Source organism: Erythrolamprus reginae, chromosome 4 (assembly GCF_031021105.1).
Source record: "Erythrolamprus reginae isolate rEryReg1 chromosome 4, rEryReg1.hap1, whole genome shotgun sequence".
Lineage (NCBI taxonomy): Eukaryota > Metazoa > Chordata > Lepidosauria > Squamata > Dipsadidae > Erythrolamprus > Erythrolamprus reginae.
Genome location: NC_091953.1, coordinates 13,350,625 through 13,370,460, shown reverse-complemented (window position 1 = coordinate 13,370,460; position 19,836 = coordinate 13,350,625). Strand labels below are relative to the sequence as shown.

Here is a 19,836-nt window from a genome sequence, read left to right as displayed (position 1 = left end):
TTTGATAATAATCTCTCAGTTGTTGTTGCCTATGCATCGCTCTCCGCATGCGTGGCTGTATCATTAACTCTTGTTCTGAATCCAAGGAGGAGCTAGATAATTGATCTCCTTCTGAGCTGTCTGCCCCACTCTCCTCCTCCCTATCACTCATGTCTTCTTGGTCAGAGGAGCCTTCATCAGCAGATTCCACGGGGGGGGGGGGCAAAACAGGTTTGCAGCATGTGGATGTCTCCCCCACATCCACAGTCCTTGGGGCAGGAGCTTGGCCAGAGCTAACCACAAGACTTATAAACTGTCCTAATTAGCTTTTTGACAGAAGAATTGAGCAATAATGCTTACCCATGCATAAAATAGATAGTGACTGATCGGAATTCAGAAACAGCAATGGGTAGGAACTAAATTATAACTTCCTGGGTGAATGGCTATTTTAATCTGAAGTTCTTGTCTTGACAGTTTCCTAGAATTTGATGGAAATGTGGAAATTCCTAGCCAGGGTTTATATCAGGTTAAAGATATCAACCAGTCCTTGGTTTTGTTTCTTGGCCACAGCAATAGTGTGCAAAAAAAGAAAGAAGCCAACCGTTCTGATTTCACACAGAGAGAGACATATGTGCCTATGATTTCTGATTCTTTTTTTCCAACCTTTATTTTGCCAATAAATAGAACCAAAGAGAAGGCAATGCATTTTAGCTAGTAGGAAGATAGAAAGCTTTAAAAAAAAACATTAAAAAAAAAATGAAGAAGACATTGTATATCAGAGATGCATTGAGTCCATTAACCTTCTTTTTGACCTCTGTAAATAAGGGATGGGCCACCGGAGCCTGAGGGAGTCAGTTTTTGCCCTCCCAGAGGAAAGCCTCTAGAGCCTGGGGAAGGCTCTTCCCCTGGGGCCCGCCAAATGACATTGCTGAGTCGACAGGACCCGGAAAAGGCCAACTCTGTGGGACCTTATTGGTCGCTGGGATTCGTGCGGTAGCAGGCAGTTCCAGAGGTAATCTGGTCCATTGCCATATAGGGCTTTAAAGGTCATAACCAACACTTTGAATTGTGACCGGAAACTGATTGGCAGCCAAGGCAAGCCACGGAGTGTTGAAGAAACATGGGCGAATCTTGGAAGCCCCACGATGGCTCTCGCGGCTGCGTTCTGCACGATCTGAAGTTTCCGAACACTTTTCAGAGGTAGCCCCATGTAGAGAGCATTGTAGTAATCGAACCTCGAGATGATGAGGGCATGAGTGACTGTGAGCAGTGACTCCCGGTCCAAATAGGGCCGCAACTGGTGCACCAGGTGAACCTGGGCAAACGCCCTCCTCGCCACAGCCGAAAGATGTTTCTCTAATGTGAGCTGTGGATCGAGGAGGACGCCCAAGTTGCGAAGCCTCTCTGAAGGGGTCAGTAGTAAATTGTGACCGGAAACTGATCGGCAGCCAATGCAAGCCACGGAGTGTTGAAGAAACGTGGGCGAATCTTGGAAGCCCCGCGATGGCTCTCGCGGCTGCGTTCTGCATGATCTGCGTTCTTCCAGTAGACATCTGCACCTCTATAACTGTCTGGTTTGGTTCTGCAACCCAACAAGACCGACACAGATTTCAAAGGATAATCAGAATTGCAGAAAAAATAATTGTTGCCAACCTGCCTTCCATTGAGGACCTGTACACTGCATAAGTCAAAAAGAGGGCTGTGAAAATATCTACTGACCCCTCAAATCCTGGACATAAACTGTTTCAACCCCTACCCTCAAAACATTACTATAGAGCACTGCACACCAAGACAACTAGACCAAAAAAAACATTTTTTCCCAAATGCTAACACTTTGCTATTCAAATCATTCTCTCAATACTGTCAAACTATTTACTAAGTCTCCACTACTATTAGTACTAGTTTTCTCTCATCATTCTTATCACCCATTTCCTCCAACTTAGTACTGTATGACTGTAACTTGTTGCTTGTATCCTTAAGACTTGTATTAATACTGTTTCCTCATTGTTTATTTGACCCCTATGACAATCATTAAGTGTTGTATCTCATCATTCTTGACAAATAACATAGAAACATAGAAGACTGACGGCAGAAAAAGACCTCATGATCCATCTAGTCTGCCCTTATACTATTTTTTGTATTTTATCTTACAATGGATATATGTTTATCCCAGGCATGTTTAAATTCAGTTAATGTGGATTTACCAACCACGTCTGCTGGAAGTTTGTTCCAAGGATCTACAACTCTTTCAGTAAAATAATATTTTCTCATGTTGCTTTTGATCTTTCCCCCAACTAAAAGAAAAAGTATATTTTCTTTTATGTACACTGAGAGCATTTGCACCAAAGACAAATTCCTTGTGTGTCCAATCACACTTGGCCAATAAAGAATTCTTGTATTCATTTTTTTTATTTATTCATTTGTCCAATACACAAATACATAGGAAGAAAAATAGACCTGTAGTAATTAATATATATAAGGGTAAAAGTGAACTTAGAGGAGAGGATATATGAAAGAAAGAGAATATATATGATAAGTGAGAGAAAGGAAAGACAATCGGACAGGGGACGAAAGGCACACCAGTGCACTTATGTACGCCCCTTACTGGCCTCTTAGGAACCTGGAGAGGTCAATCGTGGAGAGTCTAAGGGAGAAATGTTGGGGGTTAGGGGTTGACACAATTGAGTCCGGTAATGAGTTCCACACTTCGACAACTCGATTGTTGAAATCATATTTTTTACAGTCAAGTTTGGAGCGGTTCGTATTAAGTTTGAATCTGTTGCGTGCTCTTGTGTTGTTGCGGTTGAAGCTGAAGTAGTCATTGATCGGTAGGACGTTGCAGCATATGATCTTGTGGGCAATTCTGTTCTATTCTAGACACCACTGCTCATAACAGAAAGATTGTTGTTTTAATCACCTTGCAAGAAGATGGGAAAGACGATGCTCCCTATTCCATTTTTGCTTGTGTGCACCTTTGTATCTCTTTTGACTCGTCCAACTTTTTTTTCCCTTGTCTAGAATCAACATACCGTCTTGAGTCAAGGTGGAGGCACCAACCCAGGATCTGCCCCGTGCACAAATACAACCACTGGAACCAACTACATCAACTCATCAACACAAGCGTTGCTGAATCAGCAGCTGAAACAACAATTCCTCCTTCAGCAGCAGCAGCAGCAGCACCAAATACTAACTGAAGCAGTAAATATCCTAGTTTTCTATTTTAGATCTATATATTCATCAGTAATGGGCAGCCAAAACACTGTGGGTGTGGCTTATTTTGTGGGTGTGGCTTAATAGTCATGTGACTGGGTAGGAGTGGCTTGCCGGCCATGTGATCAGGTGGGAGTGGCTTCAATGATCATCATCGTTCAAGTGAACTGTTAAGTCCTTGACTAACAATAATAATAATAATAATAATAATTTATTAGATTTGTATGCCGCCCCTCTCCGAAGACTCGGGGCAGCTCACAACAGTGATAAATAACTAAAACCCTATCATATTAAAACCAAACAAAACATACATACCAAACATAAATTATAAGGAGCCTGGGGAAAAGATGTCCCAAATCTCCCATGCCTGGCGGTATAGGTGGGTCTTGAGTAGTTTACGAAAGACAAGGAGGGTGGGAGCAGTTCTAATCTCCAGGGGGAGTTGATTCCAGAGGGCCGGGGCCGCCACAGAGAAGGCTCTTCCCCTGGGGCCCGCCAGATGACATTGTTTAGTCGACGGGACCCGGAGAAGGCCAACTCTGTGGGACCTTTTCGGTCGCTGGGATTCGTGCGGTAGCAGGCGGTTCCGGAGGTACTCTGGTCCAATGCCTCACTAGTGTCTCTCTCTGGGGTGAGAATTTGCTTCGTGTTTCCCACGCTCTCCTGCCTGGGTCGCCCCACCTCAGCCCAGGCTGGTTAGCTAGGCGAATGGGTGCTGCCAGAAGCATAAATGCTGCCAGTGGCGCTTCCATCCACACCTTCTGCTTGCACTCAGGCAGGAGGTGGCCGCGGGAGGCTGGAGGGGAGCCAGGCAGGAGAGAGGGAAGCTCGTCCGAGGCCACGAAGGAGGAAAGAGGAAAAAAGCAAGGAGTGCAGACGCAGCAGCAGGTGGGAAAAGGAGAGCCTAGCCGAGACCAGTAATCCAGGAAGTGACAGCTGCCAATCAGCTGGAGCTGTGCATGCATCTTCACTTCCACTGGCGGAACTGCGTTCCATCCCATCCTGCCTGCTGCCCATCCCTGATACCCATGTTTCCCCAAAAATAAGACTCAGTCTTATTATCTTTGGGCCACATAAAATAAGCACCAAGGAATAACAATAGCATTTAAACTTATATACCACTTCACAGTGCTTTACAGCCCCCTCTAAGCAGTTTACAGAGTCAGCATATATTTCCCCCAACAATCTGGGTCCTCATTTTACCGACCTTGAAAGGATGGAAGGCTGAGTCCACCTTGAGCCTACTGAGATTCGATCTGCCAAACTGCTGGCGGCTGGTGATCAACAGAAGTAGCTCTTTTTCTTTGAAGACATTTCACTTCTCATCCAGGAAGCTTCTTCAGCTTTGACCAGATGGTGGAAAATAGAAGGATTTATACTCCTTGCAGAGACCATTTAAATTCTTCATTGCATTCTGACCAGATGTCTGCAAGAGGTATAAATCCTTCCATTCCTCACCATCCAGTCAGAGCTGAAGAAGCTTCTTGGATGAGAAGCGAAACATCTTCAAAGAAAAACCAGAAAGTCCAGTTGCCTCTTGGGGAAAAAAAACCACTTTTGGAATAACCATGACATGGATAACCGAGAATCTCCATAAATATCAGGTACAGGGTGCGTTCCAAAAGTAATGCAATTTTTGTTGGAAGTAATTTATTGAACAGATTTGCACAAACACTTAAAATTCTTCAAAGTACTGTCCTTGGGCCTCTACACATTTTTTTCCAGCGACTCTGCCATGACCAGTACGTGCCCGTCTTCCGGGACCTCTCGCAAGGTTTTCGTCATGGCTGATTGGATCTCTTCTATGGATGAAAAACAGATTCCTTTCAGGGCTGGGAACAAAAAGAAGTCTGCTGGGGCGACGTCAGGACTATAGGGGGGGGCAGCGTTGGCACCTGGTGTTTGGCCAGGAATTCACGGACTCGTAGCGCGTTGTGGCAAGGCGCATTTTTCGTCCATAGGAGAGATCCAATCAGCCGTGACAAAGACCTTGCAAGAGGTCTGTGTGCAACCTTTGGTATGCATGCTATAGGTTCACCATCACGGGAATAGGCTATCCTTTGAGAACACATCTTTGAATGTATGTATATGCTGTCAGGTGACTCCGTTCAAATCTTCAGAATAATAAATAATAAATACTTAGCAATGCTTTTCTTTTTTCTTTCTCCCTCCTATAGGAGAAGGCAACCCCTCAAGATCAACTGAATAGACACCTTACAAGACCACCACCCGATTATAAGGACCAAAGAAGGGGACCAGTCAACGTGCAGCAAACACACCAGTATTCCGGTAAGCATGCACATCAGAAGTGATATAGCAATAGGAATAACATTTAGACTTATATACCGCTTCATATTGAACATAAGAACATAGGAAGAGCCATGCTGAATCAGGCCAAAGCCCATTGAGTCCAGCATTCTGTGTCACACAGTGGCCCACCAATTGTCTATGGGGATTTTGAGCAGAAAGAGAAGGCAAAACCCTCCCTTTCCCTCGACCCCCTGCCTGCCTCACCCAACATAGAGGTGGCACTTGGACATTTCAATAACCACCAATACACTTGGCATCCATGAATCTGTCTAATCCTGCCTTGAAGCTATCCAGGCTGACAGCTGTTACGACCTCTTCTGGAAGTGAATTGCATAAACCAATGACCCTCTGAGTAAAGAAATATTTCCCTTGATTTGTCCTCACTTTCTTACCTATGAGCTTTAGGGAGTGCCCCCTCGTCTTAGCATTGTGTGATAGAGAAAAGAATTTTTCTCTATCCACCTTTTCTATCCCATGCATTATTTTATACACTTCGATCAAGTCACCCCTTAAATGCCGTCTTTCAAGGCTGAAGAGACCAAGGCGTTGCAACCTGATTTCATAAGGGAGGGGCTCCATTTCCTTGATCATACTAGTTGCCCTTTTTGCACCTTTTCCAATTCCATTACAGTATATCCTTCTTGAGGTGAGGTGACCAGAACTGTACACAGTACTCCAAGTGTGGTCTCACCATCGATTTGTACAAAGGCAATACAACACTTACTGACTTATTTTTGATTCCCTTCCTAATCATGCCAAGCATGGAAGTTGCTTTTTTTTTTTACTGCTGCTGCGCACTGGGTTGACATCTTCATTGAGCTGTCCACCAAAACCCCAAGATCCCTTTCTTGAGTTGTCTCAGAAAGCTCATATTGCTTTTACAGCCCTCTCTAAGCGGCTTACAGCATCAGCATATTGCCCCTAACAACCTGGGTCCTCATTTTACCCACCTCGCAAGGATGGAAGGAGTCAACCTTGAGCTGGTAGTGAGATTTGAACTGCTGAATTACAGCTAGCAGTTAGCTGAAGTGGCCTGCAGTGCTGCACTCTAACCACTGCGCCATCCCAGCTCCTGGTTTAGACTGGTTCGGATGAAGTAATAGCGCTTACTGCGGGCCCAACCACCTGGATATAATGCCGTCCTATGCAGCCATGTTTTTGGGGCTAGATACATGCGCCAAAGGCACACGTGCGAATAAAGAGCATGAGTGGAAGGCTGTGCGCACATGTAAAGGTGGCGCAAGCATAGCGGGCACTCACACGCTCAAATTTGTGAATCCGGTAGGGAAAGTAAGTTAAAAACTACCCCTGATTTATTTTATTTATTTATTTATTACTTAGATTTGTATGCCGCCCCTCTCCGAAGACTCGGGGCGGCTCACAACACGTGGAAACAAATCATAAATAATCTGACAATTTAAAATATTAAAGATTTAAAAAAGACCCCATATACTAACAGACATATACACAAGCATACCATACATAAATTAGACATACCCAGGGGAAGATGTTTCAGTTCCCCCATGCCTGACGGCAAAGGTGGGTTTTAAGGAGTTTACGGAAGGCAGGAAGAGTAGGGGCAGTTCTAATCTCCGGGGGGGAGTTGGTTCCAGAGGGCCGGTGCCGCCACAGAGAAGGCTCTTCCCCTGGGGCCCTCCAACCGACATTGTTTAGTTGACGGGACCCGGAGAAGGCCCACTCTGTGGGACCTTTTCGGTCGCTGGGATTCGTGCGGCAGGAGGCGGTTTCGGAGATATTCTGGTCCAATGCCATGAAGGGCTTTAAAGGTCATAACCAACACTTTGAATTGTGACCGGAAACTGATCGGCAGCCAATGCAGACTGCGGAGTGATGGTGAAACATGGGCATACCTAGGTAAGCCCATGACTGCTCTCGCAGCTGCATTCTGCACGATCTGAAGTTTTCGAATACTTTTCAAAGGTAGCCCCATGTAGAGAGCATTACAGTAGTCGAACCTCGAGGTGATGAGGGCATGAGTGACTGTGAGCAATGAGTTCCGGTCCAGATAGGGCCGCAACTGGTGCACCAGGCGAACCTGGGCAAAAGCCCCCCTCGCCACAGCTGAGAGATGGTTTTCTAATGTGAGCTGTGGATCGAGGAGGACGCCCAAGTTGCGGACCCTCTTTGAGGGGGTCAATAATTCCCCCCCCCCAGGGTGATGGACGGACAGATGGAGTTGTCCTTGGGAGGCAAAACCCACAGCCACTCCGTCTTATCCGGGTTGAGTTTGAGTCTGTTGACACCCATCCAGGCCCCAACAGCCTCCAGGCACCGGCACATCACTTCCACCGCTTCGTTGACTGGGCATGGGGTGGAGATGTAAAGCTGGGTATCATCCGCATATTGATGATACCTCACCCCATGTCCTTGGATGATCTCGCCCAGCGGTTTCATGTAGATATTGAATAGCAGGGGGGAGAGGACCGACCCCTGAGGCACCCCACAAGGGAGAAACCTAGAAGTCGACCTCTGGCCCCCCACTAACACCGACTGCGACCGGCCAGAGAGGTAGGAGGAGAACCACTGAAGGACAGTGCCTCCCACCCCCAACCCCTCCAGCCGGTGCAGAAGGATACCATGGTCGATGGTATCGAAAGCCGCTGATGCACACAAAAGCAAACAAGCTACCTTCAAGGCAAAGATTTGACCCATTTGAGTGTGGGACAGGTGACTCTTTCTTCCTGAGCCACACTTTAGATCTTATTTATTATATTTATTTTATTTTATTGGATTTATACGCTGCCCCTCTCCGAGGTCTTGGGGCACCTTACAACATACACATAGAAACATAGAAGATTTACGTCAGAAAAAGACCTCATGGTCCAACTAGTCTGCCCTTATAGTATTTCTTGTATTTTATCTTAGGATGGATACATGTTTATCCCAGGCATGTTTAAATTCAGTTACTGTGGATTTACCAACTTGGAAGTTTGTTCCAAGCATCTACTACTCTTTCAGTAAAATAATATTTTCTCACATTACTTCTAATCTTCCCCCCAACTAACCTCAGGTTGTGTCCCCTTGTTCTTGTGTTCACTTTCCTATTAAAAAACACTGCCCTCCTGAAACTTATTTAACCCTTTAACATATTTAAATGTTTCGATCATGTCCCCCTTTTCTCTTTTCTCCTCCAGACTATACAGATTGAGTTCATTAAGTCTTTCCTGATAGGTTTTATGCTTAAGACCTTCCTCCATTTACACTGCTCAAAAAAATAAAGGGAACACTTAAACAACGCAATATAACTCCAAATAAATCAAACTTCTGTGAAATCAAACTGTCCACTTAGGAAGCAGCACTGATTGACAATCAATTTCACATGCTGTTGTGCACATTCAACTTTGTACAGAACAAAGTATTCCATGAGAATATTTCATTCATTCGGATCTAGGATGTGTTCTTTGAGTGTTCCCTTTATTTTTTTGAGCAGTGTTAGGGTCTAATGGCCCCAAGTCTGGCAGCATAAATGAGTCTTGAGACTCTTGAAGAAGGCAAGGAGGGTGGGGGGAGTGCGGATCTCCGGTGGAAGCTGATTCCAGAGGGCTGGAGCCACCACAGGGAAGGCTCTTCCCCTAGGTCCCGCCAAGCAACATTGTCTAATTGACGGGACCTGGAGAAGGTCATGGAACCTCACCTGTCACTGGTACTCATGCGGCAGAAGGCGGTCCCGCAAGTAATCTGGTTCGATGCCATTTTTTTTTTAAATTCATTCATTTGTCCAATACAGAAATACATAGGAAGAAAAATAGACATGTAGTAATATATATAAGGGTAAAGTGAACTTAGAGGAGAGGATATATGAAAGAAAGAAAATATATATGATAAGTGAGAGAAAGGAAAGACAATTGGACAGGGGACGAAAGGCACACCAGTGCACGTATGTACGCCCCTTACTGGCCTCTTAGGAACCTGGAGAGGTCAATCGTGGAGAGTCTAAGGGAGAAATGTTGGGGGTTAGGGGTTGACACAATTGAGTCCGGCAATGAGTTCCACAATTCGATAACTCGATAATTGAAATCATATTTTTTACAGTCAAGTTTGGAGCGGTTCATATTAAGTTTGAATCTGTTGCATGCTCTTGTGTTGTTGCGTTTGAAGCTGAAGTAGTCATTGACCAGTAGGACGTTGCAGCATATGATCTAGTTCTAGGCTTTCTAGGCCCAGGGTTGTTAGTCTATTTTCGTAGGATATTCTGTTTCGAGTGAAGGAGTGAAGGGCTCTTCTGGTGAAATATCTTTGGACATTTTCAAGGGTGTTGATGTCCGAGATGTGGTATGGGTTCCAGACAGATGAACTGTATTCAAGGATGGGTCTGGCAAAAGTTTTGTAGGCTCTTGTGAGTAGTGTCGGGTTTAGGGCTTTATAGGTCATAACCAACACTTTGAATTGTGTCCGGAAACCAATCAGCAACCAGCGCAGTCCGCAGAGTGCTGGAGAAACATGGGCATATCTGGGAAGGCCCATGACCGCTCGCGCGGCTGCCTTTTGCACAATTTGCAGTTTCCGAACACTCTTCAAAGGTAGGTCTTCCTTCTCTCCAAGTTCGATGTTGAGAGATTCACCTGTTTTCTTCCTGTTTTCTCGTCTCCCTGGTCTCTCAAACTTCCTTCCTCCTAAACTTTCCTTTGCTTTCATCCATTTGAAACACAAATGTCTCCTTGTCCCTTTACATCTTTCCCGAGGCCTTTTTCCCTGCCCCAAACAAACCAGCATTCAGTTTCCTTCACAGAAGCGACATTGATTTTCGGGAGCCCTACACTGACCTTTCCCCTCCGCTCTTGCGGTACCCGTGAACATTGTACGGCATTCGTGCCGTTGCACCCACAGCTTAGAAGTCGATTCACAGTTCTGAGCCCACCACGTCTACTATCAGTTTGATCAGAGGATGTCTAACGATGCCTGTGTAACTCTGTTGGAATTTGCCTGGTGGCTGGATAGATCAAGGGCTTCCCAAAATAATAATAATAATGAAGAGCAGTTGCAACACGTGATGAGTCATCTGATGATTCAAACATTCTTCATGGATCCTTAATTTTTAAACATTTAAATTTGACTTGGTGAAGATCTAAACTGAGTCTCATGTTTCTCAAGTCTCTAAGTAGGTTAAAAGAAAGGCTGATTTTGGCTAATAGAGCTTGACTGTCTCATGTTCTATTTTCTCACACTGCGTCTTAGGCATAAACCTGGATGCAAGTATAAATGAATCAGAAACATGTTCATACACTCTAATTCATTAGAGTCTACCCACCTAGAAATAAGGACATTAAAATAGATAGATAGACTTTGCTCTTCCCGTTTTACTTACTTATAGTACAATTGTGTGAGAATCTTATCTTTAAGTACGAAGGTTATCCAGAAAGTAAGGTTACAGGTGTTCCGTTGGGCTCTCTGGCAGATTCCTCCCAAAAATTCACAGGTACAAATTTCAGACACACAAACGTTTGAAAATTCAAAACAATGTTCTTTATAATGAAAATTCATTTAACTTAAGCCCTCTTTTGGTATAGCAAAGAGCACTGGTCTTCAAACAAACTGGTAATTTGTACAAGTCCCTTATCAGTTCTGTGATACTTAGCTTGCAGCTGTGAAGCAATTCACAGTCCTTCTTCTTTCACAAAGTGACACACACTTTGCTCTGGTTTAGTTTCAAAGCGGGGGGAAATCAGCACACAAAAGGTCAAAGTCAGTAAAGCAGTCACGAAACACAATGATCGGATAATCCTCCACAATGGCCAAACCCACAGGCTGCTATTTATAGCAGCCTCACTAATTACCACAGCCCCACCCAACCACAGGTGGCCTCATTTTCTTTGATAATAATCTCTCAGTTGTTGCTGCCTATGCATCGCTCTCTGCATGCGTGGCTGTATCATTATCTCTTGTTCCGAATCCAAGGAGGAGCTAGATAATTGATCTCCTTCTGAGCTGTCTGCCACACTCTCCTCCTCCCTGTCACTCATGTCTTCTTGGTCAGAGGAGCCTTCATCAGCAGATTCCACCGGGGGCAAAACAGGCCTGCAGCACTCCCCACCCCTTAGATATTGGAATAATGCTATCATGCCACTCCTGGTTCTTATTTTCATGGACATACCTAATTCCTGCAACTGTTCTTGGTATGCTTTACTCTTCAGGCCCCTGATCGTCTTTGTTGCTCTTCTCTGCACACTTTCTAGAGTCTCAACATCTTTTTTTTTAATTATTCAGACCAAAACTGGATGCAATATTTTGATTCTCCCTAACCTTTCTGCAGCGGTGAGCTACGAGCCAGAACGCTAAATTGCTCTTACCACTGCGGCTCGTACGTTCTTGCGGGACCAGTGCGATTTTGCTGCAGCACCTGTGGAGGTAGCAAAATCGTGTATAGAGCCGTAGGTAAAACGTCGCCAAAACACGGGCGAAATTTTGCTACCTGCATAGGTGCAGCAGCAAAATCGCACTGGTCCCATAAGAACTTACGAGCACAATTTAGCATTCCGGCTCATAGCCCACCGCTGCCTTTCTGTCTATATATTTGATGGAGAGTGCTTATACATTTGAAAGACTGTCCAGCATTTTTCTAAAAAAAATGTTTTCTTTTTCTAAAAAGATGACTCTAAAGTGTGCAATAGGGTTGATATTCCTGGAGGCGTCTATAATATGGTAAATGATTTAGCTTTACTAGATAAATGGTCAAAGCAATGGAAACTGCAGTTTAATGTTTCCAAATGTAAAATAATGCACTTGGGGAAAAGGAATCCTCAATCTGAGTATTGTATTGGCAGTTCTGTGTTAGCAAAAACTTCAGAAGAAAAGGATTTAGCGGTAGTGATTTCTGACAGTCTCAAAATGGGTGAACAGTGCAGTCAGGCGGTAGGGAAAGCAAGTAGGATGCTTGGCTGCATAGCTAGAGGTATAACAAGCAGGAAGAGGGAGATTATGATCCCGCTATATAGAGTGCTGGTGAGACCACATTTGGAATACTGTGTTCAGTTCTGGAGACCTCACCTACAGAAAGATATTGACAAAATTGAACGGGTCCAAAAACGGGCTACAAGAATGTTGGAAGGTCTTAAGCATAAAACGTATCAGGAAAGACTTAATGAATTCAATCTATATAGTCTGGAGGACAGAAGAAAAAGGGGGGGTCATGATCGAAACATTTAAATATGTTAAAGGGCTAAATAAGGTCCAGGAGGGAAGTGTTTTTAATAGGAAAGTGAACACAAGAACAAGGGGACACAATCTGAAGTTAGTTGGGGGAAAGATCAAAAGCAACATGAGAAAATATTATTTTACTGAAAGAGTAGTAGATCCTTGGAACAAACTTCCAGCAGACGTGGTAGATAAATCCACAGTAACTGAATTTAAACATGCCTGGGATAAACATATATCCATCCTAAGATAAAATACAGAAAATAGTATAAGGGCAGACTAGATGGACCATGAGGTCTTTTTCTGCCATCAGACTTCTATGTTTCTATGTTCTGTACTGTGGCATATATACCTTTTGGCTCGTTGAATACATTTGTCCTCCGATCTGGATTTAGTTTCAGTGATGCTCCTACTGCTACTCTTCATGAAACAGAATGAAAGATTACCCGGCCAGTTTCAAAATTGACTTTCAGAGAGCAGACACCTCTCTCTTCATGATGGACTGTCAGTCCCGACCATTAATCAGAAATTGACACATTCTGCAGTACCACTCAGGGGTTGTTGGTTGTTTCTTTTTGGTATCTGAGGTCTGGTTATGTTCTCCACTGAACACTAATTGGAATGAAATTTCTGCCCATCTGGTAGAAATTAGACCAGCACAAATAGAAGGGGGGGAGAGAATGAAGAAGCTAAAAATAGTGAGCAATTCAGAGAAAAAAGGAAACTTTGTCTTGGGAATAAGAGAGGGAATCATTGTCCCCAACCCCTGCACCCTCTGAAGCAATTTTGCTGTTACAAAAGAATATAGTATGTTGGCCATCTGTGTCTGAATCAACTTGTTCCATCTTGGCTAATCTAGAAAAAGCTGTGCTTGCCTGAGTCTTTTTCTTGTAACAGATAAATGTTATCTGTGTCCTGAACATCTACTTTGTTTCAAGCATTAAAATTCAACACATTAAAATGAGTGCCTACATACATCAATCAGGAGAAGTTTGACGGTTTGGTCACTTAACTAAGCCTGGTTTGTAATCAATCTTTGTCTCAGTTTACTAAGAGAAAAGAAATCACTACCCCTAAATCCTTCAGAAGAGAAGGATTTAGCGGTAGTGATTTCTGACAGTCTCAAAATGGGTGAGCAGTGTGGTCGGGCAGTAGGAAAAGCAAGTAGGATGCTTGGCTGCATAGCTAGAGGTATAACAAGCAGGAAGAGGGAGATTATGATCCCGCTATATAGAGCGCTGGTGAGACCACATTTGGAATACTGTGTTAAGTTCTGGAGACCTCACCTACAAAAAGATATTGACAAAATTGAACGGGTCCAAAGACGGGCTACAAGAATGGTGGAAGGTCTTAAGCATAAAACGTATCAGGAAAGACTTAATGAACTCAATCTGTATAGTCTGGAGGACAGAAGGGAAAGGGGGGACATAATTGAAACATTTAAATATGTTAATGGGTTAAATAAGGTCCACAAGGGAAGTGTTTTTAATAGAACATAAGAATAAGGGGACACAATCTGAAGTTAGTTGGGGGAAAGATCAAAAGCAACATGAGGATATATTATTTCACTGAAAGAGTAGTAGATGCTTGGAACAAACTTCCAGCATATGTGGATGGTAAATCCACAGTAACTGAATTTAAACATGCCTGGGATAAACATATATCCATCCTAAGATAAAATACAGGAAATAGTATAAGGGCAGACTAGATGGACCATGAGGTCTTTTTCTGCCGTCAGACTTCTATGTTTCTATGTTTCTAAGGATCAAGGAACAATAGTAGACTCACTGTCATTTCTTTGACTCATCGGCTTGCTGCCCTCCTTCCTAAATATAAGTTAATATAATCAAATCAAATTGTGGTTTAATGTGATGGCTGACTTCATACAACCTGCTGGGTTTCCAAAAATTCTGAAATGTCAACTATCCAACCTCATTTTAGCTTGGTCTATCAGGTTGTACACAATATAGTCTTATGTTGTATCTTGAGCATCCCTTGGACTGCAAGGAGTCCCTTGGGATTGGGTGGCACAGAAGTCAAATTAAATAAATAAATAAGGAGATCAAATATTAATCCTATTGGGTTGACTTTGGAAGGACGGATACTGAAGCTGATATGCTTTGGTCTCCAAATGAAAAGAGAGGTCTGGTAGGGAAGGACACTGATGTTGCGAAAGTTGGAAAGCAAAATGAGAAAGGACAGTAGAGAATGAGGTGGTTAGATAGCATCATTGGCACTAGAATATACTGTCAAAATGGTGCAGAAGTTGTGGATAAGTAGAAGCATAGAAACATAGTAGACTGACGGCAGAAAAAGACTTCATTGTCCATCTAGTCTGCCCTTATTTCTTGTATTTTATGTTAGGATTGATATATGTTTATCCCAGGCATGTTTAAATTCATTTACTGTGGATTTACCGACCACGTCTGCTGGAAGTTTGTCCCAAGAATCTACTACTCTTTCAGTAAAATAATATTTTCTCACATTACTTCTAATCTTCCCTCCAACTAACCTCAGATTGTGTCCCCTTGTTCTTGTGTTCACTTTCCTATTGAAAACACTTCCTTCCCGAACCTTATTTAACCCTTTAACATATTTAACTGTTTCAATCATGTCCCGTCCCCCTTTCTCTTCTGTCCTCCAGACTATACAGATTGAGTTCATGAAGTCTTTCCTGATAAGGCACAATCTGAGGTTAGTTGGGGGAAAGATCAGAAGCAACGTGAGAAAATATTATTTGACTGAAAGAATAGTAGATGCTTGCAACAAACTTCCAGCAGACGTGGTTGGTAAATCCACAGTAACTGAATTTAAACATGCCTGGGATAAACATATATCCATCCTAAGATAAAATACAGGAAATAGAACAAGGACAGACTAGATGGACCATGAGGTCTTTTTCTGCCATCAATTTTCTATGTTTCTATGTTACCTGGAACCTTGACATATACTTCATTTTCTCTAGTAGGGTCATTATGTTGAATGAGAGATAATAAAACAGCCAGAGAAGTGACTGGTCCTATTGGGTACCTTGGTTTCTGAGTCTTGTTTATACCTGGTTAATGGAGGATGGATGTTCATATCTTTTTTCTTCTCCTAGGTGGATCACCCGCAGTGAGCATCAACTCCAACCTATGTTTCTCCAATCCCATTTCCACTGCTAACATTTTGCCGCAGCAATCAAGCCTCCTGTCCACGGCTCACAGCACCCGAATGCCTTCTCTTCCGGCAGGCCACCACGTCAGCTGCTACGGGAACATCCCCTGCAGTCAACCAAATGCGTATAACGTGGCCCCATCAGGAGTGAGCCAGGTTACACAGCATAGAAACCTAAACCCAATTGTAACCGGTCAAAACAACCCTGCGGCGTCTCGGCCAGCGCCACCCGGGCAAGGCAACAACCTCCCGACCTTTGACAGTGGCTTGGGAGTGAACTCCCAGCAAGGGAAGCTCAGCTTGAACCAGGGGACTTCAGCACCAAGGCCTTCAAATGTGATGGTCAGTGCGAACGCTGCCGCTCAGAACTGGGTTTCTTCAGAAGCAGGGTCAAAGCAACAGGAAACGCAGAGGGCTTCTGGTTCCCCATTCTCGTCTGGAAGCTCCTATACAAATCAGCGCACGACTGTCCTTCCGCAGTTTCCTCAGCGGGCCATGGTGCCTCCTAACCAACTGAGCGCCCTCCAGATGAGGAATCCTACCAGCCAAATGAACCAAAGTCTAAATGGACAGGCGGGTGGCCCAACCAAACCCCAGAGTTCAATGCCTGCTCAGTTACAGGCAGAGGTTGTGGCCCATTTAAATCCGCCCAGGGTGGGGATGACCCAACCCCACCAGTTCTCATCGAGCGCTACCCAAATGCCCACCAGGGCTTTCCAAGGGACAGATCATGCCAGTGACCTGGCGTTTGATTTCCTGAACCAGCAATCGGATAACATCGGGCCGGCGCTCAATAGCGACCCAGACTTCATTGACTCTTTGTTGAAAACAGAGCCTAGTAACGATGATTGGATGAAAGACATCAACCTTGATGAGATATTAGGGGGCCATTCCTGAGGAGGGCAATAGCGATGAACTCCTGATGGGTTGGAGGTTTTTTTAAGACTGAAAAGTCAGGATATCGGTCTTCAATTTGTAGAAGACAAATGTTAGAGGAGGAGGAGGAGGAGGGGAGAAGCAAAACAGTAGGTTGTTGGATCCCACCTTTAAAAAATATACTGTTCAAAAAAATAAAGGGAACACTTAAACAACAGAATATAACTCCCAAGTAAATCAAACTTCTGTGAAATCAAACTGTCAAAGCAACACTGATTGACAATCAATTTCATTTTCTTGTCAGCACATTCAACTTTGTACAGAACGAAGTACAGTGGTACCTCTACCTAAAAATGCCTTTACTTAAGAACTTTTCTAGATAACAACCGGGTGTTCAAGATTATTTTGCCTCTTCTTTAAGAACCATTTTCTACTTAAGAACCCGAGCCTGGAAAAATTTCCCAGGAAATTTGAGACTGGCACGAAGGCCCGGCCAGTTTCCTGCCATTTCCCCTGGATCCATAGCCATCTCTGGCACAGTGTATGGGAGGCAGCCTCGCGCCGGGTGTATGGGAGGCACATGCTCCTCCTCACCACCTCTTTTTTTTTTTAAGCCTTAAAGTTTTGGGGGTTTTTGATTCCCCTCACATCACCTTCTTCCTTCGGCAGTGACTGTCCTCCTCCTCTTCTTCCTCTTCCTCCTCCTCCCACCCAAATTCCGAGCTTTTATTTCTTCCCTAATGGGTTTGTACACATTATTTGCTTTTACATTGATTCCTATGGGAAAAATTGCTTCTACTTACAAACTTTTCTACTTAAGAACCTGGTCACGGAATGAAGTAAGTTCTTAAGTAGAGGTACCACTGTATTCAATGAGAATATTTCATTCATTCAGATCTAGGATGTGTTATCTGAGTGTTCCCTTTATTTTTTTGGAGCGGTGTATATTAATGCAACCATGCTTAAAACATAGCTTGTACCATTATGCTAGAGAGGGTGAAGTCTGGATCCATAGCATCCAAACAGGTTGGTTCTGAATTATGAAGGATCTTGGAGAAATGATTGCTCGACATCTAAATAAATCCTAAATACGTAAGCTAATATTTGCATCAATCACACAAAGGCGAGACCCAGGAATATGCACTGCATCAAAACTATACTGCTGACATCCACTAATGATTCTCTTTTGCGTATGTGTGTACAAATTGAAATCTGGCTGGGAAAAATAAACAGGGGGAAAAACAGCAATGCCCAACTCAGAAAGCTTAGCAAAAGTCTTCCCTAAATGTTGCAGATTCTGATAGGTTTTATTAGAATTCCTGTCTCTTTCATTGAGTGACAGTGGAACATGACACCGTGGGAATTGTAATTCAGAACATCTGGACTACATCAAATTTAGAGATGCCGGTTAACACTTCATAGAGAGAATTGGTATGCTATGAAATATAAATTTAATGATACAACCTGTGAATAGTGTTGGGCAAACCCAATGGGGTTCGGGTTTGGGTTCGGCACCCGAATTTTTAAAAAAGTTCGGGTTCGGCACCCAAACCTGAACTTTTGCCGAACTTTCAAGTTCAGCGCTCGGGAAAGCGCCAGGAAGCGCCGCCGCCCAGCTGTCACTTTCTGGAACAGTCGGGGCGCTTCCCAACACTCTCCCGAACCCCAACTTTTGCTGAACTTCCGGGTTCAGCATTCGGGAGACCGCCGAGAAGCGCCCCGGCTGTTTCTGAAGGTGACAGCTGGGCGGCGGCGCTTCCCAGAACAACCGGGGGAGCTGTCGGCCGGTCAGGAGGCGCAAAAAGAGGTGGGGAATCCCATGAGGGAATTCCAGGGGCGGAGTTTTGACGTCACTGAGACGTCCTTCCTGGAGTCCCCGTTTCAGCCAGCCAGGAAGGACATCTCAGTGACATCAAAGCTCCGCCCCTGGAATCTCCTTGTGGGATTCCCCACCTCCTTTTTCGCCTCCCGACTGGCCAACAGCTCCCCAGCTGTTTCGGAAGGTGACAGCTGGGCAGCGGCGCTTCCTGGTGCTCTCCCGAACCCGAACCTGAACTTTTGACGAACTTTTGCAAAATTTGGGTTCAGGTTCGGTTCACCCAACATTACCCATGAATACATATCAAACATCCCGGGTTCCATAAGCTATTTAGTGTGGAGTGAAAAAGAGTTGATTCCACAATCCTGAAGATACATGGTGCGCATGGCAGCTTCCTAAACCTTTAGAGTTCCTAATACAGTGGGTGGACAAAACAATGGAAACACCTTGAAAAATCATCAAAATATCCAGATTTGTGAATCTCCCTTCGAACAGTTTTTGTAGAAACTGGGTTCTGTACGTGTCTATTGAGCTCTGCAGTGATTTTAGGAGCTGTGGTCTTGCAATCCGCTCTAACAATTCGCTTTAGAGTCCGACGGTCTCTCTCAGACAACTTCAACTTTCAATCAGACCTGTGCTTGGCTGAGGACGTTTTCCCTTCTCTTTCAAAAGCAGTCATTACTTTTGAGACATGACCTCTGGAAACGCCAAACATTCGGGCACTTTCTGTTACACTAGCGCCTGCCATTCGAGCACCAACAATTTGGCCTCTTTGAAAGTCTGAGCGGTCTGCCATTTCTAGAAGGTTATAACCAATTTCCTTAAATTTCTGTTTAAAACAAAGGTAGTTTAAAAAAAACATATCAAATAACAGAATTTTAAAAAAACATTAAAAATATGTCAAGTTTTGATTGATTTGAACATGTTCAAACATTATGATGCCAAAAAGTCAAGTGTTTCCGTTTTTTTGTCCACCCCCTATATTTCTTAAGACAGCCGTTTTCTGCCCACTTGCCTGGAAGTAAATCTACAAAATTCAGTGAGATAAACAAGGCAGCAAATGGATAATTTGTCCTGTAAGTGGCTTCCTACCCACTTTCTCTCTAATATCCCTCCTTATGGGAGAATCTGCTGTGTATGGAGTACCCAATTCAAGAGAATTAGAAATTTTCTAGTCATGATCTGTCTCAAAGTTTCAAATAGAAATAATCTATTTGCCCAGCTGGTTACAGTTTCATAAGCTTCCTTCTCCCCTCTATAGCAGTGGTTCTCAACCTGGGGGTCAGGACCCTTTTGGAGGTCGAATGACCATTTCACAGAGGTCGCCTAAGACC

The 19,836-nt window shown here is 43.9% G+C and overlaps 1 protein-coding gene across 1 annotated transcript; it reads left to right on the top strand.

Moving 5' to 3' along the window:
• Window positions 1-1,482: 1,482 nt before the first annotated feature.
• On the top strand, window positions 1,483-18,252 carry MAML2 (mastermind like transcriptional coactivator 2). Its single transcript, XM_070751524.1, has 4 exons — window positions 1,483-1,524; window positions 2,998-3,177; window positions 5,367-5,478; window positions 15,752-18,252. The coding sequence occupies exons 1-4, from the start codon at window positions 1,483-1,485 to the stop codon at window positions 16,702-16,704; spliced, it is 1,287 nt and encodes a 428-aa protein (XP_070607625.1). The 3' UTR covers window positions 16,705-18,252.
• The last annotated feature ends 1,584 nt before the right edge of the window (window positions 18,253-19,836 follow it).

Bases quoted from the DNA above. Each gene is read 5' to 3' on its own strand.
- MAML2 (XM_070751524.1), top strand. From the start codon at position 1,483: ATGGCTCTCGCGGCTGCGTTCTGCATGATCTGCGTTCTTCCA. The intron at 1,525-2,997 runs GTAGACATCTGC...TCCCTTGTCTAG, and splicing joins GCATGATCTGCGTTCTTCCA to AATCAACATACCGTCTTGAG. The intron at 5,479-15,751 runs GTAAGCATGCAC...TTCTTCTCCTAG, and splicing joins GCAAACACACCAGTATTCCG to GTGGATCACCCGCAGTGAGC.